The sequence below is a fragment of the Barbatula barbatula genome (genome assembly GCF_947034865.1).
Source record: "Barbatula barbatula genome assembly, chromosome: 5".
NCBI lineage: Eukaryota > Metazoa > Chordata > Actinopteri > Cypriniformes > Nemacheilidae > Barbatula > Barbatula barbatula.
Window position 1 is genome coordinate 467,475 of NC_136769.1, and position 14,734 is coordinate 482,208.

The window sequence follows — 14,734 nt, forward strand, 5'->3', positions numbered from 1 at the left end:
GCGTTTTTTAAAGATGGCAACCGAGTCTGCTGATCTTGTAGCAGCTGGTAGATCATTCCACCAATGTGGAACAGATCCAGAGAAGGTACGGGAGAGTGACTTTTTTCCTTTTTGGGATGGTACCACTAGTCGTTGTTCAGCGGATCAAACTCACTCTCTGGAAAATCTTAGCTAACTCTTAAACCAACACAGCAATTCAGAGTGATGCGGCGCTGGCAGTGATGTCACGTCTGTCTTCACTCATTTCCAGGATACACAAATATCATCATTGATTCAGTATACACATCACTTATCAAGATTTTTTCAATTTTAACATTAAGTTGGTCAAGAATGTTAGGAATTACACAATAATAACTTCTCTAACATACAACAGCATCCCCGGTGTAAAGTATACACACACACACACACACACACACACACACACACACACACACAACAGAAGTCTCTTATCAAGAACAGTCACTGAAAACAAACAGAGATCTTCATCATTTTCCTGATGACATCATCACTTCCTGTGTGTTCACAGTCTGGTTCCTCCTCAATCTAACAGGAAGTGCAGAAGGAGATTCTGTTGCCATGTCAACCGCATCTGTCTGGACAGCATCCCATCACATGACTGACCACACAACACAACTAATGATTATAATCACAATATCTTATCAGTGTACAGAGGAGAGAGAGAGTTTAGTTCTGATAACTAAAGCACAGATAGAGGTTAACACCATCACAAACACTTACTCGCTTATCTAAAGTAATTCTCCATCAGTTGTATCTGTATATTTCCTTCATCTAATATGAGATATGAATCAGATTGATGTGAGATGTAAAGTAAGGCCGCGGTTTCTCTCGACGAGCACGAGTATATATCGATATGTATATGATATCGTTATCATGCTAAGGGTCATAGCCTACATGTGTTTTTATATGTGCACGAGCACAGATTGGATCGGAGTTTATAATACACGACACACACAAATAAACCCACCAGATGACGATATAAACACTCACGGTATCTGTCGTGTTCGGTTATCGGCATCTGTCCGGCGATTCCATTCAGCGCGAGCTTACTGCCGCCACTGATGCCTGCGCGTGCTGGAGAACTCGCCCTCGCCGTGACGTCACGCAGCCTCGCGGCCGGGTTTCATATCAACATTATATAATATATCAGTTATTTCTGCACATGTACAATATCAGATGTGATCATTAAATAGAAATATAGTTTTGTGATGGTGACGCAGCATCTCCAAACATGACTGAGGAACATCAAGACTATAATAATCATCACTGGATGTCCAGTAACTCCATCACAAGACAAGAGGGTGAGACTGATGGAGTGAGAAAGAGAGTGAGACTGATGGAGTGATGGAGAGAGTGAGTGAGACTGATGGAGTGATTGATGGAGAGAGTGAGTGAGACTGATGGAGTGATGGAGAGAGTGAGTGAGACTGATGGAGTGATGGAGAGAGTGAGTGAGACTGATGGAGTGATTGATGGAGAGAGTGAGTGAGACTGATGGAGTGATGGAGAGAGTGAGTGAGACTGATGGAGTGATTGATGGAGAGAGTGAGTGAGACTGATGGAGAGAGACTGATGGAGTGATGGAGTGATTGATGGAGAGAGTGAGTGAGACTGATGGAGTGATGGAGAGAGTGAGTGAGACTGATGGAGTGATTGATGGAGAGAGTGAGTGAGACTGATGGAGTGATTGATGGAGAGAGTGAGTGAGACTGATGGAGTGATTGATGGAGAGAGTGAGTGAGACTGATGGAGTGATGGAGAGAGTGAGTGAGACTGATGGAGTGATTGATGGAGAGAGTGAGTGAGACTGATGGAGAGAGTGAGTGAGACTGATGGAGTGATGGAGAGAGTGAGACTGATGGAGAGAGACTGATGGAGTGATAGAGAGATTGATGGAGAGAGAGTGAGACTGATAGTGAGACTAATGGAGAGAGATTGATGGAGTGTGAGATAGAGAGACTGAGAGAGAGTGAGTCTGTTGGAGTGAGAGAGAGTGATGGAGTGATAGAGAGATTGATGGAGTGTGAGATAGAGAGACTGAGAGAGAGTGAGTGTGTTGGAGTGAGAGAGAGTGATGGAGAGATTGATGGAGTGTGAGATAGAGAGAGTGAGTCTGTTGGAGTGAGAGAGAGTGATGGAGTGATAGAGAGATTGATGGAGTGTGAGATAGAGAGAGTGAGTCTGTTGGAGTGAGAGAGAGTGCTCTCTGTATATTACCCTTAGAATAAACACAATATGAATGAATGCAGAACAGAACACAGCAGTCAGTCAGAGATGAAATACTTCAATCTTTATAACAGCCTCATTTCCTTTAAAGCTCTTCACTGTGTAAAATCTCAGAACACTGAAAGCAGTGTTAAAGTCTGAATTGAAAACAAAAACAACAATAGAGAAACATAAACACACACACACACACACACACACACACACGTCATATGTCTTTCAGTATGTAAACTCTGGACAGGCGGATACGTTTTGGCAGAAACGCTGTCACACGTTCGTGTCTTAAAAATGCTCGTCGAATCATTATTGCCGTTCAGCCGATACAAAAGGCTACATGAGAAACCCGCTAATGCCAAACACAACCAGCAGTGTATAGTGCACAATATAAACAACAGCACACACACTAATATACATCAGAAACAGTAAAGTGCACACACACACATACACACGCGCCTTTAAAGAGAACTTCTATATGCTTACCAAAAAACATCATTTAAATATTGAAATGAAACGATATAAATGTAAGAGCAAACGAGTCGGACTGATGAAGAAACAGTGAGCGGTCTGTACACGACACACAGCACATCCACAGGGACTGAACCAAAGAAATGTGTGAGAGATCTTTACATCCTGACATTAGAGTGACACTTCAGCCAAAACTGAGAATTCTGTCGTCATTCATTCACCTCGTGTCACGTCAAACCTCTCAAGAGTTTCTTTCTTCTGCAGAACACAACACAAGAAGATGAACCCCAAACCACTGACACATCTCTTAAAATATCTTCTTTTGTGTTCCGCTGATGAAAGATGTGTAAACACACGTGATGTCAGGATGAGACGCATCTTCAGACAGTTTTTGTGTATTGTGTAAGACTTTTGATTTTGAGGTGAAATATAAGGCAGGTTTGTCTTCATGTGTGAATGGAAATGATCAGTTTGTGACGATCGAGTGAAGCGGTTTGTGACACAAAGGCCTTTAGGAGGAACGGTCCCTGCGTTTAAACACAAGATAGCTTAAGTCTGGCGATGAGAATGTGTGTAAGCACGAGATATACGGCCAGTGTTTGTGTAGAAATGAGTGTTTGATCGGCGTGTCATTTCTGCACCACACACACGAGAGCAAAAAACAACGACATGAATTCTGCCCTGCTTTTTAAATAACAACGTCTGAAAACTATAAAAATGGAAATAATATAAGACATGTTCTGGAAAAAAACACAGAAAAGACACGTCAGCTGTAACTGTACCCCTGTTTTAACAATCGATGTCAATCACAAACTGTCCGCCCCGCCTCCCAGTAGGTTGCCTGGCAACAGTGCAGCTGGGCCGTCCTCCATCTGAGAAGTGCCCCACAGACTGCTGCTGTGGTGGTAACCGGGAGCCGCGCCCCCCCAGAACCCCTTCCCCACCCCCTCCTGTGAACTGTTACTCCATTGGCTGAGGAGGGCGAGTCCTTCAGGCCCAGAGCCGCCCGACGCGTCCAACCCCTGCCAGCCGGCGCTCGTCATCCTGACCGCCGTCTCTTGGTCGCCCCCTCCACCCTCTCGTGATGTGGGGTCAGAGGCGGACGAGCCCTCGGGTGACCCTGTGACCCCGGTGGTCTGGGAATGTGTGAAGTAGCGGATGACATCATCGTCGCTCATGAACTCGGCCAGTATGGTGGTGTTTCCCAGAACACACCTGAACAAAACAATGATTTCTATTGATCTCATAATTAGATTATAAGAGAACATTAGTGGGTGGGGCTTACATGTGCAGGGCGCTCTGAGCATTGGCGGCTTCATGAGGGCTGCTGTAGCGAATCAGAGCAGTGCCCGGTGTCAGGCCGAGGTGAAAGGTCAGAAGAGGGCCGTGTTGTAGACAGATCGTCTTCAGCGTGGAGCCGTCAATCTGCAAACATGATGTGATTAAAACCATTGTATGTTTCATCACACTCGTGTACACTTGTGTTGGTGTGTGTACCTGTGGCGTGAGGTTGCGCAGTAACAGCCAGGACTTTCCTGCTCCGCCGTCGCTCCACTCTGAACACACACACAGTCTGTATGAGACACACACACACACACGTGTTTCTGTTGTTCTTGTATACTGCAGACAGTGTTTGTTGTTTTTACCGGGTTTAAAGGGCGACTCCTGACTGCCCGTCTCTCCGCCCCACCCCCTGGGCATCTGTGGCCCCTCCCCTGACCACGACTGCTTCTGACTGGTGAGACCCGGAGGGGGGCGGGGCTGGTGAGAAGTGTTCCGATTGGTCCTCCATGATTTGCCGTGTCCAATGGGCTCAGGAGGCCAACTAGACTTGAGCTCTGAGGATTTAACTGCAAACACGACAACGCAACACATCAAACACAACACACACACCTGGCTGTGAGAGCTCAATGTCTGATGATGATGCTCCTCACGGCAATTGAGGATTTACTGGTTTCAAGGTTGGAATATATCATTCAACTGGTCTGAAATCAGTGAGAGTCTATGAGACGTCTTTAGTGACGTGTGTGTGTTACCTGATGTGTGTGCAATGTGTGACGGGTCTGAGGTACTGTACGGCCAGGCACCAGGTGAAGGCAAACGGGTGTTCAGAGAGTTTGACCCTGAAACATCACACACGCTTATTCTCTCACAGTCCATCAGCAGAAAAACAGAACGTGTGTGTGTGTGTCTGTGTGTTTGTGTGTGCATCTGCATGTGTCTATGTTTGTGTCTGTGTGTGTGCATGTTTGAGTGCGTGTGCATGTTTGTGTCTGTGTCTGTGTTTGTCTATGCATGTCTGTGTGTGCTTGTTTGCATATGTGTGTGTCTGCATGTTGTGATTGCGTGTGTCTATGTTTGTGTGTGTCTGTGTGTGCGTGTTTGCATATGTGTGCGTCTGCATGTGCATATGTTTGTGTGTGCTTGCTTGTGTATGCATGCATTGTGTGTTTGTGTGTGTGTGTCTGCGTTTGTGTGCGCATGTCTGTGTATGCATGTTTGCGTATGCGTGCTTGCTTATACGTATGTGTGCATGATTGTGTCTGCGTGTGTCTATGTTTGTGTGTTCATAGTTTAGTATGCGTGTGTCTGTGTGCGCATGTTTTAGTCTCTGTGTGTGTCTGTGTGCGTGTGCATGCGTGTTTGTGTCTGCGTGTGTCTATGTTTGTGTGTTCATAGTTTAGTATGCGTGTGTCTGTGTGCGCATGTTTTAGTCTCTGTGTGTCTGTGTGCGTGTGCATGTGTGTCTGTGTGTGTACCTGTGTTATCTTGCAGGAGCTGATGTTCTGAATCACTGAGCACAGATGATCCCATCATTCCTGCTGATGTCATGTAAGGATTGGGCTCAGGACTCTGAACGCCCTTCCACGGGACACCCGGCTGAAACTCTGTGAATAGACACATTTACATGAGACTCAAACACTAGAGCTGTGTGACATGTCTGCTTGATGCACTTATACTCAGAAATACAACACAGAAGACGTTTGACAGTTCCACACTCAGATCTCACATTGTTCGTTTAGCAGATGCTTGAATCAAAAGACACATGAGGAATATCACATGCAATTCAACTCAAATAGAGGAAACAGAACATTGTGCAACATACAGAATCAACGGTAACTTTACACTTAACGTCACATCCTGACTGACGAGGATTCTTTTTAGACTTTCCATCTGATTTTAATCGTTTTACAAGAATCCTGATTCACTCATCAAAAACGACATTAAATCATTTCTTGGGTCATCAGATCAGCTCAAATAATAAACTGATCTACCTGGAGGCCAGGTGGGGTTGACAGGCGACGTGTCCACTTTACCAGCCGCTGATCTGTGCCAGTTGCCACCCAACACATCATACTGAGGGTACGAGGGTCCACCGCCCAGCTTCACTGGACCTGAATGAAGACACTCATCTGTTAAAACAGCACAGAACTCATTCAGTGTTTAATTGCACACATGTGAGGAATCTCACCATTGTGAAGTGTGACCTCCGGTGGTGAAGGTGTCAAACTGTTTCCATCCATCATCCACTTAAACCGAGACTGAGCCCCTCCTCCATCCTTCATTCCACCAATCAGAGAGTCCAGATCAGAGCCACCAGCAAAACCTGAGAAATATTCATTTAAAAGCATTTCTATTGGTCTTGATGTGTGTAGAGAAGATTATGGAGCTCTTCAGAGTTGAATGATCCTGACCAGTGTAAGCAGGAGATGGTTTGTTGTGCAGGTCAGATCCACCCATGACAGCGTGCAGGGGTGTGTCCAGCGGTCTGTTCAGGTGATGGAGGGGCGGGGTCTCTGGGTGTTTGGGCACAGGTCCTCCCATGGGGGATGATGGGAGTTTTCCTCCCTGCTGCTGCTGCTGCAGAAGAGCCATTATACGTGCCAACTACAGACAAACAAACAACACAGGTGATAAATGTGTAATTCAGGCGATGCTCTAGAGGGCGCTGCGCTGTGAGGTTTGTTTTGTGTGATGTACCTGCTGCGGGTCAGGCTGCTGTCTTGGAGGAACAGGAAACTTCCTCTGATTCAGAAACTGTTGCTGCTGCTGCTGCTGCTGTTGTTGAAGTAGAAGTTGACAAGCCTGAGAGAGAAAGAGACGCACAAATATTAAGACAACAGCATGTGAACATGATTTCATGATGTGAAATGTATTTCTATTCACACATACTAGTTGAAACTGCTGCATGTGAGGATGAACACCACCGAGCATGGCCATGTGCTGAGGAGAGAGCTGGGGCGGGAACATACCCCCACCAGGGGGAGCCATTGGCTTTAGCATCGGCCCAGCAACCTTTAGCACAACACACAAGAGGAAGAGGAATCAGAACCCATTGTGAGCTAATACAAAAACATTAATGAACGTTTTAAAACACACCGGAGGAGGAAGAAACTGAGGCACTTGTGGCCGTATGACAGGAGAACGATTGAAGGGGTGAACACCAGCCTGATGCATCCCCCTCAACTGAGAAATCCCACCACTGCCGAAAGCAGCATGACCCCCAACCTACAAAACAACACACAATCAGAGTTACATTAGCAGAATATATCGGTGATATCGAGAACACAACTGGGTACTTTCATGCGTTCTCTCTTCTTGATTATTGGAACGAACTTTGAGTTTTTGATGACGAAGAGCGAGAACATGAGGACACAAGAACGCATGCTGAGAAACGGCCGCAGTTCCAATGGTCATATTCTATCGCTGTTCTTCAAACCTTTTCATGATACTAAGACTATATTTATAATGATGGTGGTTGGCGAGTGTTGCTTTTTCAAATGCACGTTATAAATGACTTAATCTGGTAGTGATTTCTGATCCTACTGATCAAAGAGCCGTAGCAGCTCACGGAAGCGCTGTGAATAAAACACAGAATCCAAGCCTTGTGATTGCAGAATCGACCTAGACTGGTATCATGAGTGTGAATCGCTAAATATATCATCACAGCCCTAACTTTACAAGAGAGTTTCTCTTTATTCATCTGTGATGCAGGCCGACCCAGACCGATGACTGATGTCACACATTCTAATGAAGTCACTGAGAATAGAGTCAGGGCTCATCCTGGTACCTTGTCCATGTACGGTCCACTCTCTCCAGGTGTGATGTCTTTGGAGTTCTGCGAGCGGAACGATGCTCCAGCTCTGCCTCCTCTCCGCATTTCTCCATCATTCATTCCTCTCCTGTCGTGTCTGTCCTGACTCACGCTGCTGGAGTCTTCATCCTAACAAGGACGAAACGCAATCAGACGTGAGTTTGATCAGCAGTGAAACCTTTGTTTAGTGAAATGAGGGTTTTAGAAAGACAATATTACCATGATGTTCATGTTTGAGAACGGTCGAGTCACAGGAGTAGACCATGAGTCACCACTGTTACCTTTAGGAGGACTCTGTAAACAAACCACAGACCCGAATATACAACATGGATAAAGGCTGCACATGTGAACAGATATCATCAGAGCTAATTTGGAGTCGAGAATGTTTCCTGTAGACACAAACATACCCGTGTGTTATGTCGTCTGCCCCCGTGACTCTGCCCCCAGCTCCCAGGGTTATATGAGGACATGTTGCTTTGAGACCCCCTGTTACCCCACACACCAGTGCCACCATCCTCCTCCTCCCAGCTGGAGTGACGCGATGTGACTGGACCTTCATCACCCCAACTCTCTTGCATAGACTTTGGACCTAAAGAGCAAAATCACACACTTTTAAGGAAGGATATGATGTGACATCTGTCTGTGCAGACATCCATGTGACATCCGAGCATGTTTATCTATTTATTTATTTGTTTTAGTAATGCCATGATCCTCCGACTAAAGGCTGAGAGGCACCAAGCAGACACCATAGAACTATTTTCAGATATTGCTCTATTTCTTGTCAGAAGATACATATAAGGAGAAACCGCACTAAATGGGTGAAGGCGTGCATAATTCTGCGTTTGGATTCAGCAGTTCTGTTTTTGTTCTCATGTGTTCATGAAGAGCAAATCTGAGGACTCTGAGGAATGCAGAATCGGCCAAAAAACACATGACAGTGTCTGACTACAGGTGACAGTGCAGAACACCAAAAAAACCAAACCAACCAACGCTTAAAATCCTCCTGACATTGCCAAACGTCCGATCATCGGCTTGGTGTGTTTCCGGCATAAACGTTTTCCATATACAATCAAACTTTACAAGCAAAGGTAATTATATACAGTAACTACACTTACAAAGCAAACAATAAAAATGATATACAGTGAAGAATAAATAGTATCCATAAAAGTTCTTTCATTTTAACACTTGATAAAAACAACAAGATCCTGCCAGGAGAACGTGAGCGTGTGTATCAGGACCGGATCTTACCAGACTGGTTCGGATGAGAACGCGACGTTCCCCACCCTCCTCCTCCTCCTCCTCCTGTCTCCTCTGACTCCTCCCAGTTAGATGTGGTATCCAATGATTTCCCCCACGTACATGTGCCACTGTCCACAGACTCATCTGAGGGACCACCGCTGTGTCCCCATGTTGAAGGAGCTAGAAGTGAACAAACGATAATAAGCAGTTGCATAAGATAAGACCTTAGAATATATCATAGATTGACATCATCTTACTGGGGTTCTTAGACGGAGCTGCCGCTTGTCGTCCGGATGACTGACAGCTCTGCTGTTGGGTCTTTGAGCTGTTCTTATCCCACAGATTGACGTTGTTTCTGCTGTAACGTGACGGATCGCCCCATGCAGATGTGCCATCGTCGATCTCAATCTTCCGGCTGATGGACTGAGGCGAGGGTTCGTCCCAGCCGCTCGACTCTGCAGCTGAAGATATCTGAGGGATGGGGCCAGACGTCCATCCAGACCCTTTGTTCTGACTCTCTGGATGACCTCTGTCCTGTGAGGTCTTTGGATGTCCCACCATCTGTGGTTGCGGCTGCTGTTGGTTTTGGGTTGTAAGTGTTGTTTGTTTGTTTGGTATCTGGGACGGAAGCTGTTTCTCACCTCTCCACCCACCCGTCTCTTCAGAGCTGCCCCATAAACCCTCAGCCTGATTCTTACAGTCTCCACCAGCTTCAGGCAGAGGTTTGGTCTGTGCCCGCTCACGTCTGCTGCTCTGATCCCACCCCACGCGTTCTCTCTTGCACGAACTGTCATCGTCCTGAGCTTCTCCCCACCCGCCAGTCCTAGCCTCTCCACGCGTGCCCCAACCGTCCCTTTTCACTGCCGTCTTCTCATTCCCCTCTTCAGCTCCCCACCCCTGAACCTGACTGACCTCCGGTCCTTCCTGCTTCTGGTGTTTGGATCTGGAAAGAGGAGCATCACCTGGACTCTTCCATCCCTCCTTACACACGTTCTCACTGTCTAGCTCCAGATTCCATGCCACGCTCTGTTTGATCTGGGTCTTACCCCATCCTGTGTTACACAGAACCTTGGGGTCGAGGTTACTGCGACTGATCATCGTCTGCAGGGTCTCTTCAGCGTGATCAGTCTGACTATGTGTTCCGTCACCACGGGCTGATTCTCCCTCCACACCATCCCAATCACGAACACTCTTCTGATTGTCATCTCTTGTTTTCACGGAATTGTTTGCGAACACGGAGTCTTGTAAACGAGCTGCAATCACCCTTGAGCCGTCTCTCACGTCCTCTCCTGACGCCCTAACAGAGTCTGACGTCCATCCTGTAGATGTGTGTTCATTTGACCCCCTCATCTCCTGACCACCAGAACCTCCGTGCTTCTCTCCTGCAGGTTCCGCACCGTTGACTCCACCCTCTTTGCTGTCGCCATTTGGTCCAGCTTTAAGCTCCCACTCTTTGTTACCGAGCATCTGGTTTGGCGCACCAGCCGTACTCAAGGGTGTGGGAGGAGGTTCCTCAGAGGCAGTGATGGATAAGGGTCCTACATCAGGGTCGGCCGTCCAGGATGAAGGGTTCATGTTTCGAGAGCCGTCTTCATCTCCAGCAGATGGCACCTTGGAATCGACGGACTGATCCGGTTCTTTATTCTGAGCCGGTGAGGATAAACCCTCTACTGCACTGGTGTCTGAATATTCACAGAGAGAAGAAGAACCATCCAATCCCAGTCCTCTCTGATCTCTATTCCAGGAGGAACTGTAGACCTGTGCTGCAGAAACCTCAACACTCGGCCATTTCTCTGAATCAGCGGCGTCTACTACAATCTTGTCCATTCCCTGAGCGGAAGATTGGCCTCCTGAGCCTTTCCCCCATGAGTAATTTGCATAAGTTGGAGTGACAGAGGCGTCAGATGATGAGTGAAGAGAAACAGAAGCATCTGAAAGAGATCAAACGCTACATCAGGAATCAGGAAGAACACAAACATGCGTACAGGACACTCAACGTTTATTCACCATGATTCACTCCACAGACTCACCCGAGGTGTCAGCTGTGTTTGCATTAGGAGAGGGCGTGACGTCCCCTCCCTGTCCACCCCCCAGCAGCATGCAGGACAGTGGCGGCTGACCCCTCTTCAGTAGCACTTTTGGTTCCTGCTGGTTGCGGAAGCGCGGTGGCACCTCACGGGGCATGTAGCGCTGGGACACCGCGGAGGGGGGCTGTCCGTTGGCCACAGTGGTCCACTTTGCATTGTTCCCTCCCTCAGGGGGGTCAGATGAACCCCCGACAGCAGGACAGGGGGAGAGTGTTTGGGTAGAATCAGACCGTGATGAAGTACAGGTGAGAGATGAGGTGGATAAAGATCCTAATTTAAAGAAGAAGACACATCGACAGAGGACATCAAGAACAATTCAAAGGTTTGGAGTCGCTATTAAGTTTTTTTAAATCTGATTCACCAGGTCTGCCTCAAATTGACCAAGAATTACAGTCCTTTTTTAATCATTTTAAAAACGATTGATTATTAGACAATTTAAACATTCTTTCAGTGATTTCTGCAACTCTACTTATAAGATGTGAATGTCATCTTGTGCATTTAACTGACTGAACTGAATTTCCACAAAACCTCAAACTTGCATTTCTGAAAGATTATTGATGTGATGACTCCTGAAAAAAACATATATATGTATGTGTGTGTGTAACGCACTTACCTTTAGTACTGTCTTTAGTGCCCTGTTAAAAGAAAAGAATATTTTAGTTAAAATTAAATATTACAAAAAACATAAACAGTTGAAACTATCACAGGTCTGCTGACTTCACTTTACAAAGCACACATTGTTCTGAAATTAATTGTTCAATATAAATGTTTGTCTACGGGTTTAAAGCCACAATATGTACATTTGGACTGATAGATGGTGCACTTTCGAAACAACAACAAAAGGTGAAGCTAAATGACGTTGTGTAAATGTAAATAATGTAAATGTGAAATTATGGAACATGTGGTTTTCACCATCCAGAGGCGTATGGAGATCGCCCATCATGTTCACGGACGACGTAATGAATGAATTATATTTGATGTCATCGTAAAGAATTAGCTTGCAAGAAACGTGGAATGTTATTCTACGTCAGCCTGCGAATGACATTGGACTTTGTCAATTGATTTGGTAGCGTAATGCTACACAGTTTAATATGTTTAAAACATAATAACCATCCATAATAACAGAACATCAGATCCCTGTGTCCCAGATGCTGTTTTTTTCGACAACCGGAAACTGAGGTTCATGCAGAGCAGCAGATATTAAGACAAACACAAGGTAGACACGGGACGGGACATGATTTTAAATAGGAATTTCTCTGGATTTCACATTCTTGGGATCATTTGAGATCATGTAAGTACACAACTGCATGAATTATATCACAACGTGCTAGTGATTTTGAGATATTTCACAACAAAATTATTCCATATTTTGGCTTTAACTCTGAAACATCAAGAAAAAACCTTTGACAATATTCTATATATGTCCTGGTCATCTCTTCATCAGAACACTGACTGTTTGTTAATCTGCAGTTTGTCTCTAAAATGGGGATTTGAGAATGTCAATCAGCATCCTGTAACAGACTACAGCCCTTTTCTTTGCGGGTACATGATGTCACAATTCCGAGTGCTTTTAATAACCTCCGCCCAAAGAAATACGACAAAAAAAGTGCGTTTTGACTGAGCTATGCGCTAAACTACCTTCACTTTCATCACAGTCTTACAGCTGGTAATAATAATTCAGCTCCACACATTCAGATCATCAACAGTCTGTGAATTTAACATCGGCTGTGAAAGCTGTTCTGTGTAACACACTTATAGTGTGTGTGTGTGTCTCTAAAACACTTCTGTGAACGTCCTCTGAAGTCCTGCTTGCACGTGTCTCCTGGTCAATCTGCTTGTTTTATTATCCAACTCGTGTTCAATATAAAAAGGCAAAACTAACACTTCTGTTATTAATGTTTAATAATATAACCGGTCTGACGCCATTCGGGCCGCTGTCATTTCCCTCGCCATAGTAGGAAAAACTGTGATCTCTTACAAAGATTGACGTTTGCTCATTAACTAGCAGACCTCCGTTACTCTTCGATCGATCCGCATGTTTTTAACTGATAAAGTGAAGCTGACGCCATTGTTACTGTTTATTGCTAAAAGCCAAAGCTTATGAATACACGTGCACGGAGAGTGGGACCGACCAATCGCAACAGCCTGAGAAGAGGAAGCTCACTGATATGCTGTGGGTGGGACATCTTCAGACAAACACACTAAGCGCGGATCACTACAGACTGGGTCAGCTTTACCAATCAGAGCGTTTCGGAAGTCGGGACTTTATACAAACCGGTCGTTTTGTGAAAAGAGGTGAACAATAGACTTGAAATAAAAAGTGTTTTTTGAAACAAGAAACATGAACATCCATTGTTAAACACACAAACATCATCATCAAAGCTTCAAAAACATCCAAAGAACGGCACATTGAACACAATGATACATTTCCACACGACGTGTTTGTTTATTGATGTCATGGTTTTACCTCCTGATGAGCGCTGTCTTCTGTCTTACAGTGACGGTCTTCCATGAACTGCTGCTCCCGTCCTGTTTCTGTCACACATTCACATTGAGACATTTAGCAGACGCGACTTACATTGCATTATCCTTTACATTTATACACAGATATCTGCACACAACGCTCTTACCACTGAGATACAGGAAAGAAAAACATCACTTCATCTGAATCACGTGATCACATTTACAAGAGTGGATGTGAGTGATGTGTGGAGGGAATAAGCTTTAAATAAACCCATCAAGTTGAATTATTTTGCTTTTATTTCATATACAATAAAGGTCCTGATGTTCACTGTTGGGGTTTTTATGCTAAACGAGAGAACTGAGAATGTTTTGAAAATAATGATTTCATTATTATGTAAAGTGATGTGAGAGGGAACGAAATACTATAGTTCACGTTCATGCATCATGTTATTAACATGCTACTCCGATAGCATGATGGTATATTAGCATTAAATAGCATCAATTAATGTGCGATTGTTGTGTTTTTCATGTCTCACATGTTATAGCACACTAAAATATTCACTATACTTATGTTGAAAACACTATAATATCACGCAAGTGTACTACAGTATTTCTGCATTCGGCGTTATTCATCTCTCCACATAAACTTATCAAGCTAACATGCTAATGATGGCGCATTTACAGTTAAACATGAAACACACGCAGACATGAAGGTTTATCAGCACACGTATCGTATGAAGTCGTGTTGTTTAAATGATTTCATCGTGAGCTCGGCGTATATAAACTGTTATATATTTACTGCACGAGTCTGTGTCGATAGCAAACAGCTAAAAACATTCAAAGAAAACTTCAGCGCAGATAGAGAGGATCAAAGCGAACAGTTCGACGTGAACGCAACACGGTGATGTGTCCACGCGTGTCCGTGTTTGTGTTGTGATGTGTAAAATATCGAGTGTGTGTTTGTAAATGTTTGAGGTTTGTTTTGCTCACCCGTCGCTTCGGCCTGCCTGCAGCTGCGCAGTGCGCACTGACGTCACTGTGAGCGTCACACGAGGAGCCGCGAGCGAACGCAAGCGCAGATCGACCGGCACATGACATTAAAGTATCGCGAGAGCGACTAAGTTCTCTGGGCTAGACTTCTGTT

The 14,734-nt window shown here is 45.1% G+C and overlaps 1 protein-coding gene across 5 annotated transcripts; it reads right to left on the bottom strand.

Annotated features, from left to right (window-relative positions):
* Positions 1-2,286: 2,286 nt before the first annotated feature.
* Positions 2,287-14,655, bottom strand: tnrc6bb.1 (trinucleotide repeat containing adaptor 6Bb.1). 5 transcript variants are annotated; one of them, XM_079456780.1, is made up of 21 exons: positions 14,581-14,655; positions 13,595-13,662; positions 11,741-11,762; positions 11,071-11,397; positions 9,298-10,971; positions 9,050-9,220; positions 8,209-8,390; positions 8,021-8,095; positions 7,778-7,930; positions 7,087-7,215; positions 6,880-7,002; positions 6,688-6,792; positions 6,402-6,594; positions 6,179-6,313; positions 5,982-6,101; positions 5,466-5,594; positions 4,743-4,829; positions 4,353-4,556; positions 4,204-4,262; positions 3,992-4,131; positions 2,287-3,921 (listed from the first exon to the last, which is right to left on the bottom strand). In XM_079456780.1, the coding sequence occupies exons 2-21, from the start codon at positions 13,637-13,639 to the stop codon at positions 3,513-3,515; spliced, it is 4,482 nt and encodes a 1,493-aa protein (XP_079312906.1). In that variant the 5' UTR covers positions 13,640-13,662; positions 14,581-14,655; the 3' UTR covers positions 2,287-3,512. The 5 variants fall into 5 exon arrangements, with proteins under 5 accessions (XP_079312906.1, XP_079312907.1, XP_079312908.1 ...); XM_079456781.1 differs by lacking the exon at positions 4,743-4,829 and having other exon boundaries at positions 14,581-14,651; XM_079456782.1 differs by lacking the exon at positions 4,743-4,829 and having other exon boundaries at positions 13,595-13,656; positions 14,581-14,622.
* Positions 14,656-14,734: the final 79 nt, after the last annotated feature.